The sequence below is a fragment of the Perca fluviatilis genome, chromosome 14 (genome assembly GCF_010015445.1).
Source record: "Perca fluviatilis chromosome 14, GENO_Pfluv_1.0, whole genome shotgun sequence".
NCBI lineage: Eukaryota > Metazoa > Chordata > Actinopteri > Perciformes > Percidae > Perca > Perca fluviatilis.
In genome coordinates this window covers 27,458,083-27,479,956 of record NC_053125.1, presented here as the reverse complement: position 1 = coordinate 27,479,956, position 21,874 = coordinate 27,458,083, and the positions used below count along the sequence as shown (strand labels likewise).

The following is a 21,874-nucleotide window of genomic DNA, read 5'->3' as shown; positions in this document are numbered from 1 at the left end:
GACAAAATAAGTGAAATTGCTTATTTAGACAACAGTCAGCAGTGGAGACATTCACCTACCAGTGAATAAGGCATCAGTATTCATGATCCTGTTACTAGTAATGTTGTGGCGAGACTGTCCTATCCCGAAAAACGACCCCATAGGTAATTTGTACAATCAGCAATTACAACCCATCTTTATGTTTGTGGCAGCTGAAATAGTTATAACAGTAGCAAAGCAGGAAGTCATGTAACATGGTATTAAGACCCACAAAGTCTGTTAAGGGTGTATGGGTCAAACAAATACAGGACTTTCACCCAGGGACAGGTGATGGTGTCCCATTAAAAAATCTCTGAAAATAAAAGTAATCAGCAAATTAAATTTTACAATTTAAATTTTTACAATCCAGAATTTAATCTGCATTTTAACTTGAATTGACAAACGGAACTACATAAAATTCTGTACATAGTGAAGTGAACGTAACAAACAACCTTTTTTATGGTTTGGATGTGTTTTTAGTTGTGTCTTGAGTAATAGCTCCCCATAGTTAACAAAAAACTCCAAGAAAAAGGTTTAGGTTGGCATGATGTTGATCATTGTCTATGAAAAGCCTCAGTCATCAAGGTCGGGGTATATATACATTCAGGTGCTCTTGAATTCTTGTAGAAGGACTTGCTTTTACAGTTCATGGTCAGAGTCCTTAACCATGGGGCTCACAACACTGCTGTATGTTGAAGCCACAGTGAGTTCGGCCCCAGCCTCTGCATCATCATCGGAAATAAACTGCACAGGAAGAGGAAGTTTCCTCGACATAGATCTTCAGCTGTGTCTCAGTCTGATACTCAGACACTCAGCAGCAAGACAGCATGGAGGTCACAGCTCTCTGCTTCAGACTAGGTGAGTACTGACTCTAAGGTTTAAGTTTTACATGATCCTGTATATATATACTGTGTGTGAATATGAGTCAATGGATGATAAACAGCGAGTTTCTTTTGTTTCTCCAGTGATGCTTGTCTTTTTCTGCTTGATGCATATGTTCAGGACAGCAGTAAGTCTCAGTCAATGCTAAAGATTCACAATTATGTTTGAATAGTTGTTATGGTCCCTCAAAATATGGTCTCATTAAAGTTATTACATTTTTGTTACGCATAAGTTAATCTAAATTTGAATTTCTTAACTTAGTCTCAAATGAACGTCCACATTGAGAGGGAATACATTGATTTGTCTTGATGTCGTACTGTATAACATACTGTAGATGACTGCAGTAATGTGTGTTTCTCTGCCTCAGACGCAGCATTTCGTATTGTACCAAACAGACTCCAGGTCTTTGAATACGAGTCCGTCTCTTTTCACTGTGAGGGTCTCGATGGCTCCGCTCAGCTGAGAGGGATCAGGAACACTGAGGGGTTCATTTCAGCATGTGATGGATGGGCGTCGGTACTATCTTGCACTATTCAAAGAGCCTATCGAGCAGACAGCAGAGAATACTGGTGTGTGACTGAAGGAGTACAGAGAAGCTACAGTGTCAACATTTCTGTCACTGGTACGCTCAAGTTTCCAGATAGTCATGAAATTAATGAGATGATGTTTTGATAAAAAATTATGTTTAGAGAAATTTCAAAGAAGACATTAACTGACAGCACTGATGTAAAATTCCCCATCTAACTCCCACAAAGTGAGCAAACAAGTGTCTTTCATAAAACCTTTGTTTTCCAGCTGATTCAGTGATCCTGGAGAGTCCTGTCCTTCCTGTGACAGAAGGAAACAACGTGACTCTGAGGTGCAGAAACAAGACGGCTTCTTCCAACCTCACTGCTGTTTTCTATAAAGATGGCCGCCTCATCAGGAGCAGCTCTACAGGAATCATGACAATCCACAGTGTTTCCAAGTCTGATGAAGGACTCTACAAGTGCAGCATCTCTGATGTTGGAGAATCACCAGAGAGCTGGCTGGCTGTCAGAGGTGAGACATTGCATTGTATAAAACTCAATGTTTAGTTTTTGCAACAGAAAGCCCTCATAAACATGCTGTTGTTCATAATGCCATGGTGTTACAGAAGATACGTTCTCTTGTGTTTGCAGCACCTCACAGAGAGACCTGTCCCTTCTCGGATCACTTCATATATGTCCTCCTCATCTTAAGGACTGTGTTCACCATAGTGATGGTGGCTCTGCTGCTGCTGCTGGTGGGACTGCTGCACTCTGGGAAACTCAAGAGTCAAACACAAATAACTGATACTTGTGTGTAAAGGTAAACGGTAGTTTGGACATCAAGGTAATGGAGCAGTGAACATCCCATCATGCTTTGTGTCAGAGAAAGCTGGCAGGTCAAAGAAGATGCCATTTAAAAAGCAAACACCAAGAATTTGGTGAATATTTGTTATATTTAATTTGCATCAGTTTACTTTGACCTTTGTTTCTTTGTGTCAATAATTTTTAACTATTAGACTTTCTCAGACAGAAAACAGGTCAGAAACTACAGAGGTTCTGATGCATGGAGTATTTTTAAAACGCGGGCAGTTTTCTCAGTATGTGTTGGTCTGTTTATTTTAGACTCTACAGATGCTGCTGATAATTTGAGCTCCTCAGACACAAACCACATGAGAACATGTATGTCTATAGAAGAGGCGTTCAGGAGCTTCTGTAGAAACAACACATTCACAGTTTGATTGAATAGCTCAAACCACAGGTCAAGGGTGATTAACAAGAGTGGAAAGCAGAAACTAATCCTGCCACCCTATTTTGTTTTTGTGTGAAGTGGTGGAAAGTTTGACTTGAATGCCTTTTTTTCTGAACTTAATCTTCCTTTAATATAAAAAGAATAAGTAATAATGAAATAATTTAGTGATATGTATGATGAGCTTTCATTGACAGAACAATTAATAACAGTGATTAATGTTAACAACCGCCAGCTTCTGTCTTTTACTGTTTTGCTTAATATTTTAATATATATATATATATATATATATATATATATATATATATATATATATATATATATATATAGTATTAAGGCAATTGAGGAAAAATACAAATAATCATCTTATTTGTTAATTTTGGTAGATCAAATAAAAGAATGTACAAATATTACTCTGTAAATACAAAATTATATTATATATTCATATAAACACGTATCTCACAGGACCAATTAAAAAAATCAACAACCTGGAAAGTAAGTTTTTCCCTAAAGAAAATATTGTCAAATATTTAAAATGTATTTGTAAAATGTCTTTGTTACAGAAAATGGAGTAGGGAATAGGTAGAAAATGTAAATAAAAAGGTCTGAAAGATTTATCAGCACAACTTATTTTTTAAAAGTAAGAGAAGGTACAAATATCACTTCATAAATACAAACTAATCTTTTTTTTCTATATTGTAAAGTTGTATCTCACAGAACAAAAAACCTGGAAGTTGATATTTCTGAAGCAAATATTCTCAGCATCTGAACTCTGGAAAATTAAATATCAAACATGTTTTTATATTTATTTATTACAGAAAATGGAGTAAGGAATTGTATATTGACAGTATGAATTGAATTACAAACAATACAAAACATATACACAAATAAAACAAATAAAATATCTTGAATTTCAGGAAGAAATGTGACTACTGTAAATGCATATTTGTGTTCCCACTCAGAGGACAAGACATTTAATATATACATTAAATCAGCAAACACACATAATAAGTTACAGTAGCTCACATTTATATTAATTAATTTTACCTTTTGTCTTTATACCAGTTCAATATTTGACATTTCAAAGTTATTTTGTGCTTTTATAATGAAGAGAATGTTTTCAGTAAAATGTGTATAGAAATAAAACATTGTTTTCAGTGCAATGCTTTTATAATAAAAACATAAAATGAGCTAAAGTACTGCAGTTCAAACACATTTTGAGCAAAACCTTTTGCAAATTGTTCAATGCATCCAAGAGCAAAACAGTGATCATGTTGGATTTGATATTCACAGAAAAGGTCTCACTCATTTTGCTGATTCCAAATCAAATTCATGTAAAATTTTTAAATTTTAACTGTTTGGTGACTTTAAGGAAATGAAAGTTACCACGTTTCAGATGTGTATGACTTGGTGTTTTCATGTTTGCACATCGGAATTCATCGTCCCATCAACTTTCTTCTTGGCCATTTCCTGTTGGTTAAAGAAAAATTGTGAAAGTTATGCTGTACTGTGGCTAAAAGAGAAAAAAAGTTGTGTCAGTTAATAACTACACAAATGTAAGTGGACAACAAAATAAACTTTGTGAACAGTATGTTGGTGATCACAGTCAACATTAGAGGTCTTCTTCTACTCCATTTTAAGGAACAGAGACCTGACATGGGTTTGGGTTTCAATTTTGTAAGTTTTTTCTTTAAAGGGGTGATAGAATGCAAAACCAATTTTACCATGTCATAGTTGAATAACGACAGTTCGGTGGGTAAATAGGACATACATAGAAGCTCAAAATCCCATTGACACCCCTTTACTATGAAAATCTCATATTTTGAAACTGCCGCTGAAAATGGGCGAATCTCAACAAAGCTGGAAGTTGACATCCCAAAAACTGGAACCTTTGTCAGCCCATGGGTGTATTAAGAGAACGGTCACGCCCCAACATTTACATAGACTACACAACTGACCTGAGATCAGGTAGTCTTCTGAATCTAGCTAGGTCACGCAGATCTCTGCTATTCCATTACAAAATTCACTTCTGAAACTTTTTTATGCGAGAAATCAACTATGTAAAGCTCAAATATGGGCCGCTTTACGAAAATGGATGGCTAATTTCAAATTTTGTCGGACTGTGTGTCGGAGTTCAGCGCCGGTGCTGCCTGTGTTGCTGCCTCGCCGCCCAGCCTGCCTTCCTTCACAGACCCCGGCCTGCTATGAGGTACTTGTTGCTCGTCACGACTGGCAGCCCACAGCACTCCATACCCGCGCAAAGTCACCGTCTCTTGGGCTAATGACAACCAAATGCCCCTGCCCTGACAGAGCTCCAGGGACTGCAACTCCCCTCTTCCTGTTAGCTAAATGCCAGGTGTATGTGAGTGAGAGCGCGGTCAGCGAGCTTGTTACGCCAGCAATCTCTTACCACAGGTTTCAGTTAATCTTTTAATGTGTGTAATTATAATGTGTTGAGTTACTTAAACAAACGATTGGGGAAATAAACGCTGCTTGTCCGCGATCGAGTCTCATTGATAGAGCCTGCTGCTGGATGTAGCTCTATCAATGAGAGCTAGCTAGCCTCCTCTTAGAATTCCTCTGGAATTCACAAATATTCATTTACTTGAAATCAGACACCGTTGTTAGCTTTATAAGATATTTAGCTAGATGTCGTATACGTGGCGTGACAAAATTCTAACTGTAAATATACTCGAATAACGACCAAAAATGAAGCTAACTATCCGTGATTTGTAGCTACACAGGTAGCTAGGATGGAAGGGACAGTTGCAGCTAACGGAAGCCCTACTCTTCACAAATATTCATTAATTTGAAATCGGACACCGTTGTTAGCTTTATAAGATATTTAGCTAGATGTCGTATACGTGGCGTGACGAAATTCAAACTGTAAATACACTCGAATAACGACCAAAAATGAAGCTAACTATCCGTGATTTGTAGCTACACAGGTAGCTAGGATGGAAGGGACAGTTGCAGCTAACGGAAGCTTTACTCTTCACAAATATTCATTAATTTGAAATCGGACACCGTTGTTAGCTTTATAAGATATTTAGCTAGATGTCGTATACGTGGCGTGACGAAATTCAAACTGTAAATATACTCGGAATGACGCCGAAAATGAAGCTAACTATCCGTGATTTGTAGCTACAAATCTACATCCAGCCGCAGGCTCTATCAATGGGACTCGCGGACAAGCAGCGTTTATTTCCCCAATCGTTTGCTTAAGTAACTCAACACATTATAATTACACACATTAAAAGATTAACTGAAACCTGTGGTAAGAGATTGCTGGCGTAACAAGCTCGCTGACCACGCTCTCACTCACATACACCTGGCATTTAGCTAACAGGAAGAGGGGAGTTGCAGGCCCTGGAGCTCTGTCAGGGCAGGGGCATTTGGTCGTCATTAGCCCAAGAGACGGTGACTTTGCGCGGGTATGGAGTGCAGTGGGCTGCCAGTCGTGACGAGCAACAAGTACCTCATAGCAGGCCGGGGTCTGTGAAGGAAGGCAGGCCGGGCGGCGAGGCAGCAACACAGGCAGCACCGGCGCTGAACTCCGACACACAGTCCGACAAAATTTGCAATTAGCCTTCCATTTTCGTAAAGCGGCCCATATTTGAGCTTTACATAGTTGATTTCTCGCATAAAGAAGTTTCAGAATTGAATTTTTTTAATGGAATAGCCCGATAAACAATGTATAACTTTGCAGTGTCTGAAATATGAGAGTCTCCCATGTGTTTCTATGTAGTTTGCTCAAACCAATCAGCACGTAGCTCATTCGGAATATTCATGAGCATACCATATTTGGAAGAAAAGCTCTTCTTCCAAATAGAGCCATATTCACAGGGTAGTTAAGGGCCTAATAAAATAGCATTTGGGCAATTTTCAGCCCAACCAATGTTACATACCCTATTAGGAGACCTTAAGGAACAGTGTAAAATACCCTATATAATCATTCTATCACCCCTTCAATCCAAGTGGATTGTAATGAATCAGATTTTACTTTGACATCATAATAAAAATAATGATCTTCCATCTATTGCATAGTTGGCTGTAGAATTACTGTTGGTGCAGGAGGTAAAATAGGACATCATCTCTGAAGAAAACCAAAAACTATTTGTGGTATTCTCGGGACATTGTATTGTATTGCTGCTCTTCAGTGTGTTAAGTAATAGCTTACAATACAGCTGCTTTCTGTATTCTCTCTTTGTTAGGGTCTGTTCAGGTTTACCACATTTTGAATCAGGTCTAATTATCTTTAGGTCTGATCTGATCGGGTGTCACTGTGCTCCGGTCCCCTTGGGATCACGGCTCTCTCTCTTTAAAAAAAGAATTAACTCATGCATGTCGGATCAGGTAGAGTCTATTTCAGACTTGGCCCAACATTATGGAGAGGAAGAGCTCACATGGCATTTCAGTTTATCCCAAAAGTTCAAGACCAAACCAAACTGAGAAAAACATTTATTGTTAGAGCTGGCATTATGCATGTTGAAACTGGAAAGGGTCTTTTGCCTGGTGCTGTATTACGATTTCTCCCCATTGGAACTAAATGCTTTGACCAAACCTAAAAAGAAGAATCCAGATGGAAGTACACTGACGTATGTGACCAGATCAGGTCAGTGTGTCCATCCTTTTGGCCATACAGTGTGTTTGTCAAGGTGTGTGATGAGAGGTGATATCAGACCTCTCCAGTGTTACTGTAGAGAAAGATTAGCAGTTGGTCTCCATCGCTCCAGGATTTCTTGCAGTTCACCTGGTCAGTGGAGAGATTGTATCTGACATTATTATTTTAAGATCATACAATAAGATTTAACTCAAGAAGGAAAATACAACATGTGACAATCAAATTAAGACAAACTCACATTGAAAGTCGTTCCAGCCTTAAGTACATCACCATGCTTAAATGTACGCATGATGGGTTTTCTGTTATTGACTCGTATATGTAATTCCCAGCCTCTCAGTACTTGGTCCTGTGTTAGAGAATTCAAGAGAAGAGGAAAGTAGCAACCCAGTCTCACGCAAGTTTGTGAAATGGTCACATTATTTAGATTTATTGATTTGTGTACAGGTCACGATTTTCGAACGTGACCATTTCACGACCTGCCATGATACTGGGCTGCTCTGGGGGATGCAACAACGGGCAAATGAAATGCCACACGCTGGCCACAACAACGGGACGGTTGTGGTTAGGAAACGAAGAACAGGGAAAGGAACTGTCACACGACAGGAGACGCCGACAACAATGGGACGGTTGTGGTTAGGAACAGAATAACGCGTAAAAGAACTGCAACACGCAGGACTGGATCACCAGTCTCTGGGGTGAAAGTCCTGAGTTGTTTGACCCATGCATCACCCCGACCAACCTCCCTGCGTGGATTTTCGCCTTATCAATACTACTTGCTACTGTAATCATTCTGTGATCACGAAATATGCTTCCCATTGAAATACATTACTTTCAAATTCATGCTCACCACACAAAAATAATGACATTAACCTGTTCGGTACATGAATCAATAGATTCAATAACATGACCATTTCATGAACTGCCATTAGACTGGGCTGAAAGTAGACAAAGAGACACTAACAAATCACCCCAGGCAGTCATAGTGTAACAGTATTTGATTCAATTTGTTAAATATGTTGGTGGCTCATTGGTTCACTTTTTTTGCAGCAAAATTCAATATTCCTACAGTCTACATTAGTCTACATTCTGTTTTCCAACAATTCACTATTCATTAATGTGGGTTTTTGTTTCATCAGTTTCTTTTAACCACGACAGCCTTCCCCAACTGTAGCCTTTCCTAAGCTGCCTTTAGGCAGGACATATGCTATGCTTGAATGTCCCATTTGGAATACCACTGGATACAGTCTGTTAGTGTATAGCTATAAAACACACTGTACATGCTCATATATTACTCACGCAGTGTTCATCCACACATTAACAACATTACCTCGTTGGAGGCGTTGCAGAGACAGACAAATTTTCCCTCCGGGTCGACCTCATCCAAAATGAAGCGTCCCATGGCTGATTCCTGACTGGTCTGGGGACTGAGTTGCCCCTTGGACTTCACTGGTTTAAGCATTTTCCTTGCCTCCAGCTGAGAGATAGACAACACACACATATACTGTATGTATTGAACTTGCTCTTGGAGTAGATTTATCCAACAAATAGACTTCCATTAGTTGTTGATCTTTTAGCACTATGTTTGAGTTGTAGTTTTATTTGCATGTAGCCTATACAACAGCATAAAATTAGATGACAGAAGACAATGTGACAGGAGAGATCAAAATCCACAGGCCTACAAAGTGGACCAACCCCCAATGTAAGTATAACTCCCAAACCATGATAATTATTCCTCTGCTCTAACAGCTTCCACTCCTCTGGCTTCATTCTTTCCACCACGTTTGCTGCAGGTATTTGTTGTCATTCAGACACAAGAGCATCAGTTAGGTCCAACACTGATGTTGGTGATCAGGTCTGGTGAACAGTCAACATTAGAAGTCTTCACAGGTTTACTCTTTTCTAAAGGAACCAAGACCTGAGATGGGTCTGTGTGTCAAGGAAAGGCTTGTCCCCAAACTGTTGCAAGAACACATTATTGTATGCTGTGGCATTAAACACTTTTTTTAATTGGTACTACAGGACCTTGACCAAACCCAGAAAAACAGACCCAGAATGAAAGTACACTAAAGTGTGTGGAGAGGTGCTTTTGGTCATGTAGTGCATTTGTTATTGTGTGTGTTCTGAGGTGACGTCAGACCTCTCCATTGCAGCTGTAGAGAGAGACCAGCAGTTGTTCTCCAGTGCCCCAGGGTTTCTGGTCCTTCCACACCAGGTCAGTGGAGGTATCATTATTGACACCACAACCTGAAGCCCAGATCTGAAAGGAGCAAACTTCACAGATTCACCTTACAACTAACCACTAACCACAAGGCAAAATTCCAGTCACTGAAATAAAAAGAAACGTTTTTATGTTGCATTGCATTGTCAAAACACAGCATAGAATAAAAATATAGAAATGAAAGGAGAGCTTATTTCACTGTTATGTTATGTTTGATGCTTTGGCAGCCTGGTCACGCAAAGTCCTCACAGGTTTAGAGGGAGAGCAGGATCAACAGGAATACACAAAAAAAAAAAAGAGAAGAATTCAACAAGCACATGGTTGAAAAACTCACCTTGACGGTCTCTCCAGCCTTGAGTTTCCTTGAGTCCGAAATGTGTAAATGTTGGGTTTTTTGTTGTTGACGTGTAAATATAATTCCCAGTTTGTCATTTCTTGATCCTGCAGGAGAGGTCAGATGAGACAAAGAGACAGTAATTAAATTCATGTCTTACAAAACATTGTAGTGTTCAGCCACACACAAAAGCATTACCGTTTTGGACTTGTTGTAGAGACGGACATATTTGCCCTCCGGGTCGACCTCATCCACAACGATGTGTCCTTTGTCTGAGTCCTGACTGGTCACACAGGTGTCATTCTCCTGGTATTTCTGAGAGTTCCCAAGCTGCATCATTTTTCTTGCCTCTAGCTTTAATAGAGAGATAAAATCAGATTTCAGAAGTGAAACAGACAGGAGAGGTCAAGAAGCCACAGGCCTACACACTGGACCAACCCCTAATGTTAGTATAACTCTAAAAGCATACAATAACGTACCAATGCAAAACAAACGTCCAGTAAAGTTTTAACGTGTCTACACTATATATGGCATAAAGTTTGACTTTAAACTGAAATCAGTGTATTTTATTATTAAAGTGAAGATGAACCTCTTTCTTCTTGGTCTCCAGCTCCTCTTTCAGAGTCTGTACTTCTCTCTCAGCTTTCTCAGGAGAGAGATGGACAGAGATGTAAATGATTTTATCAGGCATATTAGTGAAGATACCAAACAATGAAACATGCAAAAAATAATCATAACTTATCTCTGATTTTTGCAGCATTTGAACTTCAGTGCATTTGAGAAATGTAAGCTTTTAATGTAATATAATTATCTACCAAAATAATTTGGAAGGTGAATTTTGAGTCTCAGTTCAATAAAAACTTTATACGTCTGCAGTGGTTGGTACTAGACTCAGCAAATTAAACCTCTCACATTTGTATCCCCTTCCATTATAAGACTTATGAACAACATGGTTTGTCACTGTCAGTTTCTTATGAGCTTTTGTCTCTGTATTTTTGGTCAATCTCTCTCTCTCTCCTCTCATATGACTTTTGTAAGTTTGATCTTGTTTACTGTGGATGACAAAGAATGTGACTTTGAACTGAAAGTCACATTCTTTAAAGACAAACCTCCTTCTTCTTGGTCTCCAGCTCCTCTTTCAGAGTCTGATTTTCTCTCTCAGCTTCCTCCCTCCTCTGCTGCTCCTGGAGAGGGGTGAACAGTGTGACATGTGGGTCATCATTTTATTAGGGAAGGTCAGTCAGTCCCTCCAGAAAAACGCGATTATGCGATCGCATAATTCAATGCATAATCAGCCAAAGTCCGCATATTCATGCGGGGGCTGCATTTTTTCAAATATGCCGCACTTTCGCCGCATAAATTGCCGATTTGCGCGCAAAATATGCAGTGCTTCCATGATTTCATGTAATTTCATTTTCGTTGCAAAAAAGTCACATATATCTTGTATATATTGTATAAAAAATGTTGCTGTCAGGGTATCTTGGACTTTTAGTCGGTGTTCATTGACTGTTTGTTTCCCCATTCACTGTCACCAGCACTCACTCTCTCATTCTCCCGCACACACTCCTCCCACTGATTCATACTCCTCGTCACTCACGCAGATCAGACGCTCCCAGTCCCCTCAGTCCTAATTGCACACACCTGCACCTCATCAAGCCTCATCCTCAGTCCACCACCTGCAACTAATCAGCCACCACCTACATAAGCAGCACAACCACACACACTCCTTGTCTAGTCTCGTTTCCACACGACGCTTTGACCACTCACGTTAAGCCTAGTCATTCCAAGTTTGCCTTACCTGTACTTTGTATCCTGTTGTCTGCTGCTGCTCTGAAACCTGCCTACCCAGCTACCAGAGGGGTATTGCACAAAACCAGGATAAGGGATTAAGCCGGGATATTCAGGTTATCCTGGATGAATTTAGCTTTGACTTGGTTGCACAAAAGCAGGTTGAATTAAACCCAGCCAAGTAACCATGGCGATTTATCCTTTGCAGCTAGCCTGGTCCAGAGCAGGCTAACAGCCAGGCTAAGATTAATCCTGGAGTCTGATGTGTTAAATCAGCTGCCGCTCTGATCCGAAATAAACGTGTTTAACAGTTATTCCGTTGTCTTCTGAATGTGTTCTGCTTTATTTTTATTAACATGCATTACTTGTCACTATTGCTGTCACGAGTTTGATTTAAATCCTACTACTGCAGTTGTTGAGATGGTAATGGTAAAAAGTGGGACAATACGGAGGAAATGGGCTTCCTCCGCTGCTGTCCCCGTGAAATGTGTCCCCGCCCGTGCAACACGGGGAGGCGGGGGGAGTCAGGGGGGATCCTCCCACACTGTGCAGCGGACTCTAAAAGCGGACTTTTAGCATCAATAACGACGACAATGGCACCTGATCAAATGTCCTTCTTAATCATTTTATTTTGGTGCTGTCACTTGTCATCTTGGAGCTTGGGATTGAGAAAAAAAAACATGAATAACAGGCTACATTGTTTTACAGATATGCGTACAGTGTGTATCGAAGTCACTTATTTTTCTAGTTTTTGTCCAGTCATGCTTGTTCTGTATGAACATTAATTGTAGAAAGATATTTAGAATTAGACATAGCTTATGGAGATCTGTGCATATGGTTGTAAAACATATTCTCGCATTATGAATAAGCTTTGAAATTAAGCATAGTCCTTATAAATTTCCCAGGAACAAAAATTATTGTTTTTTTATTTATATAGTGCTTTACAGGCTACTCAAAGACACTTTACACTAAAACCAGCACATTTAGCGCATAAAAACAGATACAGCAATATAACCAACACATAAAACAAGCATATTAAAGCAATTAAAACGTGGAGTGACTAAGTAGATTTTTTGTTTTTAAATCCATACGTATTCAGTCGGTCCGCTATTGTCTGTCGGGCTTTTTTTCCGTTTGATAACAGCTGTATTTTCCTTTTTGCATATTATATTTGTACCTCCTCGTAAATTTCCATTAGAAGCTGCTGCTCAGCGGGTGAAACATATGCTGCACTCGTCTTTTCCATTTCTGCATCAGTAAATCTGTGATCGATACCGTGGTCTATTTAAGAAATCCGTGAACGTGCACTTATCCCAGCTATGTACACCTGGCTTGACATAGCTTCACCTACTTATCCTGGCTCGGCAAACGTGCAACCGATTAAGCCACGATGAGTGGATCACACTAAGTCAAGCTGCGCTTTTTCATTTATCATGGATTTCTTTATTCTACTTTTGTGCAATAGGCCCCGGATTTCCTGCCTGTTGCTTCCTGCTCGTTGTTGGATCATTGTCTAATAAAGATCTGCTTCACTACTCCAGTCTGTCTCCTGGTCAGCCGTGACAGTTGCGTTTACTTCACATGAGAGCAGCCATTTTCCCCTGTTGCCATGGGAACGTTATGAAGTGATGTAATTACGCGAAGTGAAAATCATCGAAAAGCAGGGTGTTGGCATAGGGTGTTGGAGGTTGAATTTGACATTTACTTTGAGTGTCTTAAGTTGGTATCCAATAAGAAAGCTATCTTAATATCTGATGTCTACTCAAATTTCTTTGTCTAAGTGCTCCTGCTGTCTATATTATTAACGATTTTTGAAAGTCTGTCTCTTTTGTATCTTTTATTTCCCTCTGTTTAGACTATTACTTTTATTTTTACTTTAATATTATATTATTTGTATATATTTTTGTATTTTATTTGTTTACTTATTGCAATGACTGAATATCTGTAAACTATTTTTGGAAATTAAGTTTAAAAAAAGCAGGGTGTTGGGGGAATCACTTTTTCATCAAACCGCACTTTTTGCAAGTTCCTGCATTTTTTGCAAGTTCCCGCATTTTTTGGAAGTTCCCGCAATGTCATCGCATAAAATTGCATAAATATCCCGCATATTCCATCGCATTTTTTAAGAAAACGTGCCGCATAATCAAGGATTTTTGCCCGCAACAATCACAAAAAAACTCCGCGTTTTTCTGGAAAGGTCAGTAAAGATACCACACAGTGGCACAGGTAAAACTTTATCATAACTCAAGTCTTGTTTTTGCAGCATTTGAACTTAACTGCAATTGAGTAGATCCTCCTTTAATTTAACAGAAGTATCTATGAGAAGTATTTGGAAGGTGAATTTTTAGTTTCAGTTTGATAAATACTCTATATGTCTGCAGTGGTTCAGACTGATTTCAGCAAATCTAACCTCTCACAGTTTTAACCCCCTCTATTTCAAGACTTATGGACAACAGAAGTTAGTCACTGTCAAAATAAAAACTTTTTTTTTTAACTCAAATTCTTCTGTTGACCACATCTTTCTTATCAGATGTTGCCCCTGTATTTCTGGTTAATCTCTCTCTTCTGTTACTCTAATCTCCTCTGATGTTTGCCTTTATCCTCATTTGACTCTGTCTGAACTGGGCCTCTTCTGTCTCATTTCTCTTGAACCTCTGAATGTCCCAACATTGATTGAAGTAAGCTAGTTAAAGTTAGTTGTTTTAGCTGCTTTTGTACTCTTCTTACTTCCTTTGGAAACACAGATCCTGTTTCTTGATGCAATCATTTTCTATCCTTCTAGCTCAGATCAAACTTTACTTTACCTGCTTTAGTTTTTTTCTCTTCCTGAAAGTCCTTCATGTTTCTTTACTTACAAATTTGATCTTCTTTACCTTTTCTCCCGTAAAAGCCTCAGTTTCTTCTGGATCATTAGTTCTGTTTTCTTCTTCATCATTTTCATCCCTGTGACTTATCTTTGTGTCTGTGTAAAAATAGGCAGTAGTGTTAAAATACATTTACTTTATTTTTTGGAATTCACAGCATATGAGATATTTGAATCTAAAATGATTGTCATAAAAAAGTAGACAAACCACATTTAGTAACTACATTACCTTTAAAACACTGAAATTTCAGTCAAATAACATTAAACAAGATCACTATTTCCCCTAAACATCAAAATCATTGACATGTACAAGACACTGGAATTCAATTTGTGACTTACTGGTTTTTTTTTGTCTCCATTTCCACACAGAAAACAGAAGTAACAGAATAAACAGGATGACAAAAACAGACAAACTAACAGCCAAGCCAGTGATGGTGGAAGAAGAACTGGACTGGACCTCAAAGAAATCATCTGAAATTAGAAAACACAGATTATCATGACATTTGTAAAAAAACTGAAGCTCAGGTATTTGAAACTAAAATGGTAACCAGTATAACAAATTATCAGGTTTACCTAATATAAGAATTGCTGTCTCTCTGGTCTGGTTGATGTTCTTCTGCTGGACTCTACAGGTGAAGCTGTTGCTGTGTCTCTTCTCCACAGTCACTCTGCTGCTGACAGTATAGAGATCATCAGGACCTCTGACTGTCTCTGGAGGTCCAGCAGAGAGGAGGTTTCCCTCACCGTCCAGCCACAACACCTCAGGTTCTGGATACCAGCCTTTAGACTCACACTGTAGAACCACTCCTCCTTTGTCAGTCCCAGCTAAACTGATGACTGGTGAGGAAACAGCACCTGAACAAATGGCAGTGCTGTATGACTATCTAATGACACAAGTGTTGAATTCTAAACTTTCAATGGACACAATGGTGCGTTAGGAATAAACACTGTTCAAACCATGTTAATCCTACTAAAATCCTTTACTGTCAACAGTGTCTCACTACCAGTGCGTGAAGAACCAACGCTTGATCAGGAGCCTTTGGCGTTAGATACTGACGCAAAAACTCTCCTTTAGATACAGGGGGCTTTCAATTAATGCCAATATTATATATATAAATAAATAAATAAATGAATAAAAAAAAAATATATATATATATATATTTCATACTAGCTGTTACTGTTGTCACAGCGCCATGGTCGAGCACCTTGTCTGCCCGGTGAGTCCCATACAGATGCTAAAGGGTGCCTTTGGCGTTGGTATCCGACGCTGAGAGCCACTGACCAATCATCAGTATTTAACGACTTCAGAATGAGAATGTGTTGTTACTGGAAGTGTGAAGATTAAGTGAAACATGCACTTACCAACATCTAGTTGAACAAAAGACTGCTTGTCCAGTGCTGGAATAAAACATCTGTATGTTCCCCGATCAGCGAGTTTCACTTTGGACAGTTTCAGTGAAATGTTTCCAAACATCAGCTCATCGAGGAACAGCGATGTTCTTCCTTCGAAGGATTTGTGTTTTTTACTCACAAGTTCTTTCCCAGAACGCCACACATGGACAAATCTGGGGTCCAGGTCAGACCTCGTCCACTCCAATGTCAAGTCAGTAGCATCTTCCACAGGCTCCAGTTGACATGGTAAGATGATGTCATTACCAAGTGTTGCTATTATTGGTGAGCCAATCAGCTGAGATTGACCTGGAAAAACAGATGTGTTTTATATTTCTAAAGGAAGTACATCAAAGTATAAAGGAAGGAATCTCTGTGTATATCTGTCTATTTGTCGTCCGCATATCTTGAGAAATTTTGGACAAAAGGCCAACCAGATCACATCATTGTCATGTCCTGAGAGATCTGAACGTGTCAAGATTCGACAGCTCCATTGAATTTGCAAATTCCTGCTTATATGAACAGGCTCCTCCGGCTCTCTGTGACATGGTGCAACCATTACAGGCCAGTGGATTGTCCACTAAAAACACAATTGCAGGAAAACCACCTTTGACCAGACATCCAGATGGATTTGTCTTGTATGTTTATGTGCTTTATGTATTTTAATATGGCAATGTTAAATGTTTATTTTTATGGCTGTTTAAAAGCCCTTCAAAGGATGGGCATTGGAAATAAGCAATAGCTATAAATGCTGTGATACTGTACATTGGAGATTTGTTGCACAAATGTCTATGTCGTAGCACCTGTCCCTATTCAAAGAAACATGAAATGGAAATGGAAATAGAACCGTTTATCTGATCTACTTCACACTTGGCAGGTGTATTGCTAAGTTTTCAAGAATGCTGCATGCACAGCCCGAATTGGGACAGCATTAGTTTTGTCAACTCAAATAAGACAAAGTGCTAAGAATCATTTATGTTTTATCATAAAAGTTGCAGTGTCACAGGTTGTTGTTTTTCATCAATATTTTTCGAAAAACAAAGAGTAACTCTTTTTATTTGCTTTCAAACCAATACATTATTGGGATTCTTTCTTGTTCGAATCCAAGCTTTTGTTGATAGTAGATGGTAGACATAGATGCGAAGAATAAAAACTCTGGTGGTCACCCCATAGTAGTGACTTATTGGTGACCTAATAGTGACCTATGAAGATTTTAATTGTGTGTAAGTTACCTCTACAGAAGTATGTTAGGAGAAGAGTGAAACCCAAAAGACGGAGTGTTCTGAGATGAGGTTTAAGGCACTTTCCATCTGTGTGGAAAAGCATCATGGAGCTCTGAAAATAGGGAGAAAACAGTGATAACAGTGTTAATTTCCAGGGACAAATTACTTTGCAAAAACTTTTGCCAAAAATGAAGTTATAAAGAAAGAACTCAATCTGAGTTATAAACTGAACATCACAGGTTTGAAAACAAAATCTTTACCGCCGTCTTCTGCACTCTACAGTAAATTACACATTATCTGTTTACAAATCTTCTGATGCTGACCAGTTAAAGTTCTTTAAATATTACTTCTATGCATTACTATTTATATTCTTTCTTTAGTTTCATCCTCACACAAACTACATCTATTAGCACACCTTTACTTCTCTGTCATTCTTACTTCTATGGTGACAACTCTACAAATATGTCCACTGTCATGACATTTTACTTTCACTCCTGTCCCACAGTTGATTCTCTTGTGTAAGTCTGTCTGTGCATCGTTCTGTAAAAATCCAATTACATTTTCACTTTAGTAGCGCAAGACTTCAAATCATTCCATACTGAATGTGTGTTTTTGAATATTTTAGTTATGTTAGAACTCTTTCCGGTACATTAATCACAATAAATACCCTCTGTCTCAGTTTGATGTTAAAAACAACAGGTGTCCAGTTAATATGCTCACATTTATATAAACTTTCAACGTTAAAACAATTCAATTGTACTTGAGACTGCATTTGAATGACATTTTGCGTCTGATTGCAATTTCCTTCTGACACAAAGATATGAAATAGACTTTAACTGCTGTTATCTGTTCTAATCTGAAGTTGTGGTTGAGAAAGACCACAAGTCATAATGCAGACCCACTTGTTTTAATGTATTTTATATTAAATGTTAGACAAAGACCACATACCTGTTGGATGTTCCGTGTCTCAGTGATCATGATTTGACTAGGTGGTGACCAAAGTCTGTAAATGATTGACAGGCCGTCTCACCAATGTGCTCCATGCTGTTTATTATTATTTTGCAAATAAAGTAAGAGCTTCATTCATGTTGCACCATAGTGTTATTAATAAAAACCATTAATAAGTTTAAGTTGAGTTAAAATGTACATAAAGAATTGTTTTTTGTATAGAGTGTCTTTGTTTATCTTGATCATCTTAACTTTGGACTCAGTTGCCAGGTAACTGGTTATAAATTAATCTATTGCAACAAAATCTGTTGCAAAAGACTATTAGTAGGCTATTTGTTTTAGCAACTTAGGATAAGTACATAGTTGTTAAGGTAGATTTTAAGGCAGCTATTTTACTGCTGGTGGCAGGAAAGGAGTTGCCATAGAATCAGTCTTCTCCAGAACCCTACATGGTCTCTGTTCAGCTCATTTGCAGAGTTTGACATAGATTAAATTGGACCTTCTCCATCAGATGTTAAACTATCAGGCTATGGTAACTGTGAGTTGCCCATTATTTATGACATTTAGTAGGTGGAACAACGGGCATTGCATCTATAGCATCACACTGGTCGGTATGCATGGGTGCGCTGCTTGTGATGCTGCACCGGTTCCTCATGGTTACCCCCGGCCAACAGGAAACCAGCAGCAGGAGCTTTAGTTTGGTGTGGTGGGTTAATTACATTATTCAGTGTAAGCATTTTAATTATAGTAGATCACATGTGTCAAACTCAAGGCCCACGGGCCAAATCCGGCCACTTGCAGATTTAGCTCTGGCCCATATATCAATTTGGGGTCACAATAAACTTTGGCCCGCCTAGTTGTGCGCCAAACCAAAAACACAGGAAAGTGTTTTTTAAAATGTAGAGTGGCAAGCTGATCGAGCGGCCACGCCCCTTGACCGACTTACACAGACAGAGAGAAATGGGGAAGACACACACTGCTGCCCCATAGCCTGTATAGCTACAAACAGTTTAAAGTAATCAACAAATAATTGTATCATATTTTTTTTTTAATCTGAAGAAGCACTGTATTAGTGTTGTTGTTGTTGTTGTTGTAACATATGAAAGATGTGTGTTTCCAGTATAAATCCACCAAACAGTCTGTGTATAAAAAGGGTTTTTATCACATCATCCAGCTGAACACAAATGAGAATTAATTAGGAGCTGGTGACCAAAAACATTGAGGTTCATCTTTTCACCCAAATCACATTTATCTTCATCATATGCCATTGGTTTGTTTCTGAGACCAAGAAGATCAAACTAACCATGAGCGCAAATCTGAGACACAGATAACTGAAAGTGGACTCAAAGAAGTGCAAGAAGAAATGCCCCCCCCATCCCACTGACTTTGTATGTTTTCACCCCTCGTCTAAATCTGCCTGCTGTCTGTCTGAACACAGCTTACTGTCAGAGAAACATGTAGAACAAGAAAAAAGAGGTTCAGCTTTTATTGATATTGATTTTACCACCTATTTGTTTGTTTCTAGTTTACATTTCCAAATTACTACTTAAAATGTATATTAAGCATATTCAAATATGTAACAACATAATCCTGACAAAGAGTCAAGTATTTGAAGACTGTCAAATGAAATGGAAGCCGTTGGGTTTGGTTGACTCTTACTAAGTAACTTTTTTTTAATCAAAACTGTATCATCTAGAGAAATCTGTGACATGGATAACTCTAGTTTTTAAGTTTATGTTTTATGAATTTCCATTGAGAAGACATCTCTTCGAGACTCACTAAAAGTACAAATCACAACTGTGTACTGCATTACAGTTACCATCTGCAGAGTAAAACACAACAACACAACAATCTGGAGAACAACCAACAGGAATTAGCAGAGGACCAACGAAGAGCTGAAGGAGACACGCTGTCAACTGGAGACAAATATGCAGAGATCATCCAGTTTAAGAAACAGGGACACACACACACACACACACACACACACAGATTTGATTTCACTTTGAAAGCATTGTGTTTTGTGTTGACACCACCTTGTGCTATTTCATTCCGAGATTATTTTCAATTGAATATTGAAGTTAATAAATATGTGTTTTGGCATGGCTGGCCGAGTGGCGCTATATCCATGGTACTGAAAGGGGGGTTACATTTTTGCATGTTTTTTGTTGTTGTGCATTAACAAAAAATACACCCCACCCCCCTCCCCCCACACCTCTGCTTTTTCGCAAATCGCACCCTGACAACATGTATGGCAGTTCACCAGTTCACAGCTCTGCTGCTGCTGGTGGGACTGCTGCACTCTGGGAAACTCAGAGTCAAACACAAATACCTGATACTCATGTGTAAAGGTAAACGGTAGTTTGGATGTCAAGGTAATAGAGCTGAGAACATCCCATCCTCTGAGTCTAGCAAATCCACCAACTCAGGAAAGATGCACTTGAAAAAGCATCACTAAGATTTCTCTTACATTTCATTTCCATCTGTTTTAATTTTGACTTAACTTAACCTTTGTTTAAGTTGGGTTTAATGTGTCAAACTCTCTTGTTTACATGTTCATATTTGCAGAGACTTTCTCACACAGAAAAGGTTACAAACCACAGAGGTTCTGATGCATGGAGTATTTTTAAAAGGCGAGCTGTCTGTTTTCTCAGTATATGTTGGTCTGTGTTTTATTTTGGACTGTACATATGCTGCTGATAATTTGAACTTCTCAGATACAAACCACATGAGAACCTGTATGTCTGTAGAAGAGGCGTTCAGGAGCCTCTGTAGAAACAACAAACAGCAGCTTAAAGGGTAAACTGTGTCATGAATAATGGAAAGTATAAGGACAGAATAGAGTCAGTCTAAATATTAAACCATCTGCTGTTACTGCATCACCTGCCTTTTTGTTTAGGCTGCATGTCCCAACATAGTACAATAATAATATAATAACATATGCTAACAAAACTGTAAATGGTGAACATTTCCCCCAGCTAGCATGTTAGGATTTTCATTAAGAGCATGCAAGCCTAACGACTTTAGCATTTAGCTCAGAGCACCTGTGCCTACTGTAACTCCGGATCACCAGATGTGTAACGTCTGCGGACCGGCTCCGCTGCGTGTCTGCTGCGTGCTCCGCCGTCCGTCAATACCCACCAGGTCCGGATTTGTTGCGGCACGGCTGCGGCCATAACTGACAGCTGTATTCACGAGGACCCACAAGTTCTCGCGAATTCAGGTAGAATAGAACCACAAAACCAACAACAGTTTGTTTCCATCCAGAGGAGTAGAGGGGAAACAGCTCTGTGCTGTGTTTTCAAGGTGTAGTTCAGTGAAATATGATCCGCCGTGAGCACAGTGTATTTTATTTTGAAAATGAACCGGATATTTATTTTGTTTCTGTGCTCGACTTCCTGTCCTGCACTATCTGCCGTGTGCTGAATTGCTGCGGAGCTCTCCGTCGTCCGTCAAAAATAGAAGCTCTGCGTATCTGCTGCGGAGGGCTGCGGATCACCGGAGCAGTGCTGGAGTCGGGACGCAGCCGTTCTGCAACCGGGGGAAATGCAGACATTGACTTTAAAGGAAACCTAATGACTCCGCCGCCGTTTAGGAGCCGTTACGCAGCCGTTACGCATCTGGTGGAAATCCGGGTTAAGTGATCTCAGGGTTCAGGAGATGATAAACAGGGGGGAAAAGCAGAATTGCAGTTGTGAAATTTCAATAAAAACATGCACAACTGATTTTGCAAAACCTCAGAGAGTTTACAACTATTACTCTGTAAATACAAAATGAGTTCTTTGTTAATATATTGTAAAGTTGCATTTCACAGAACAAATAAAAAAACATATTT

General features: G+C 39.0%; 1 protein-coding gene across 3 annotated transcripts; it reads right to left on the bottom strand.

Moving 5' to 3' along the window:
• Positions 1-10,570: 10,570 nt before the first annotated feature.
• On the bottom strand, positions 10,571-21,182 carry LOC120572196 (butyrophilin subfamily 3 member A2-like). Of its 3 annotated transcripts, none has more exons than XM_039821389.1 (8): positions 21,084-21,169; positions 18,043-18,097; positions 17,104-17,206; positions 15,845-16,180; positions 15,056-15,337; positions 14,822-14,953; positions 14,475-14,581; positions 10,571-11,015 (listed from the first exon to the last, which is right to left on the bottom strand). In XM_039821389.1, the coding sequence occupies exons 2-8, from the start codon at positions 18,070-18,072 to the stop codon at positions 10,929-10,931; spliced, it is 1,077 nt and encodes a 358-aa protein (XP_039677323.1). In that variant the 5' UTR covers positions 18,073-18,097; positions 21,084-21,169; the 3' UTR covers positions 10,571-10,928. The 3 variants fall into 3 exon arrangements, with proteins under 3 accessions (XP_039677323.1, XP_039677325.1, XP_039677324.1); XM_039821390.1 differs by having other exon boundaries at positions 10,573-11,015; positions 14,493-14,581; positions 21,084-21,168; XM_039821391.1 differs by lacking the exon at positions 18,043-18,097 and having other exon boundaries at positions 21,084-21,182.
• Between the last annotated feature and the right edge of the window lie 692 nt (positions 21,183-21,874).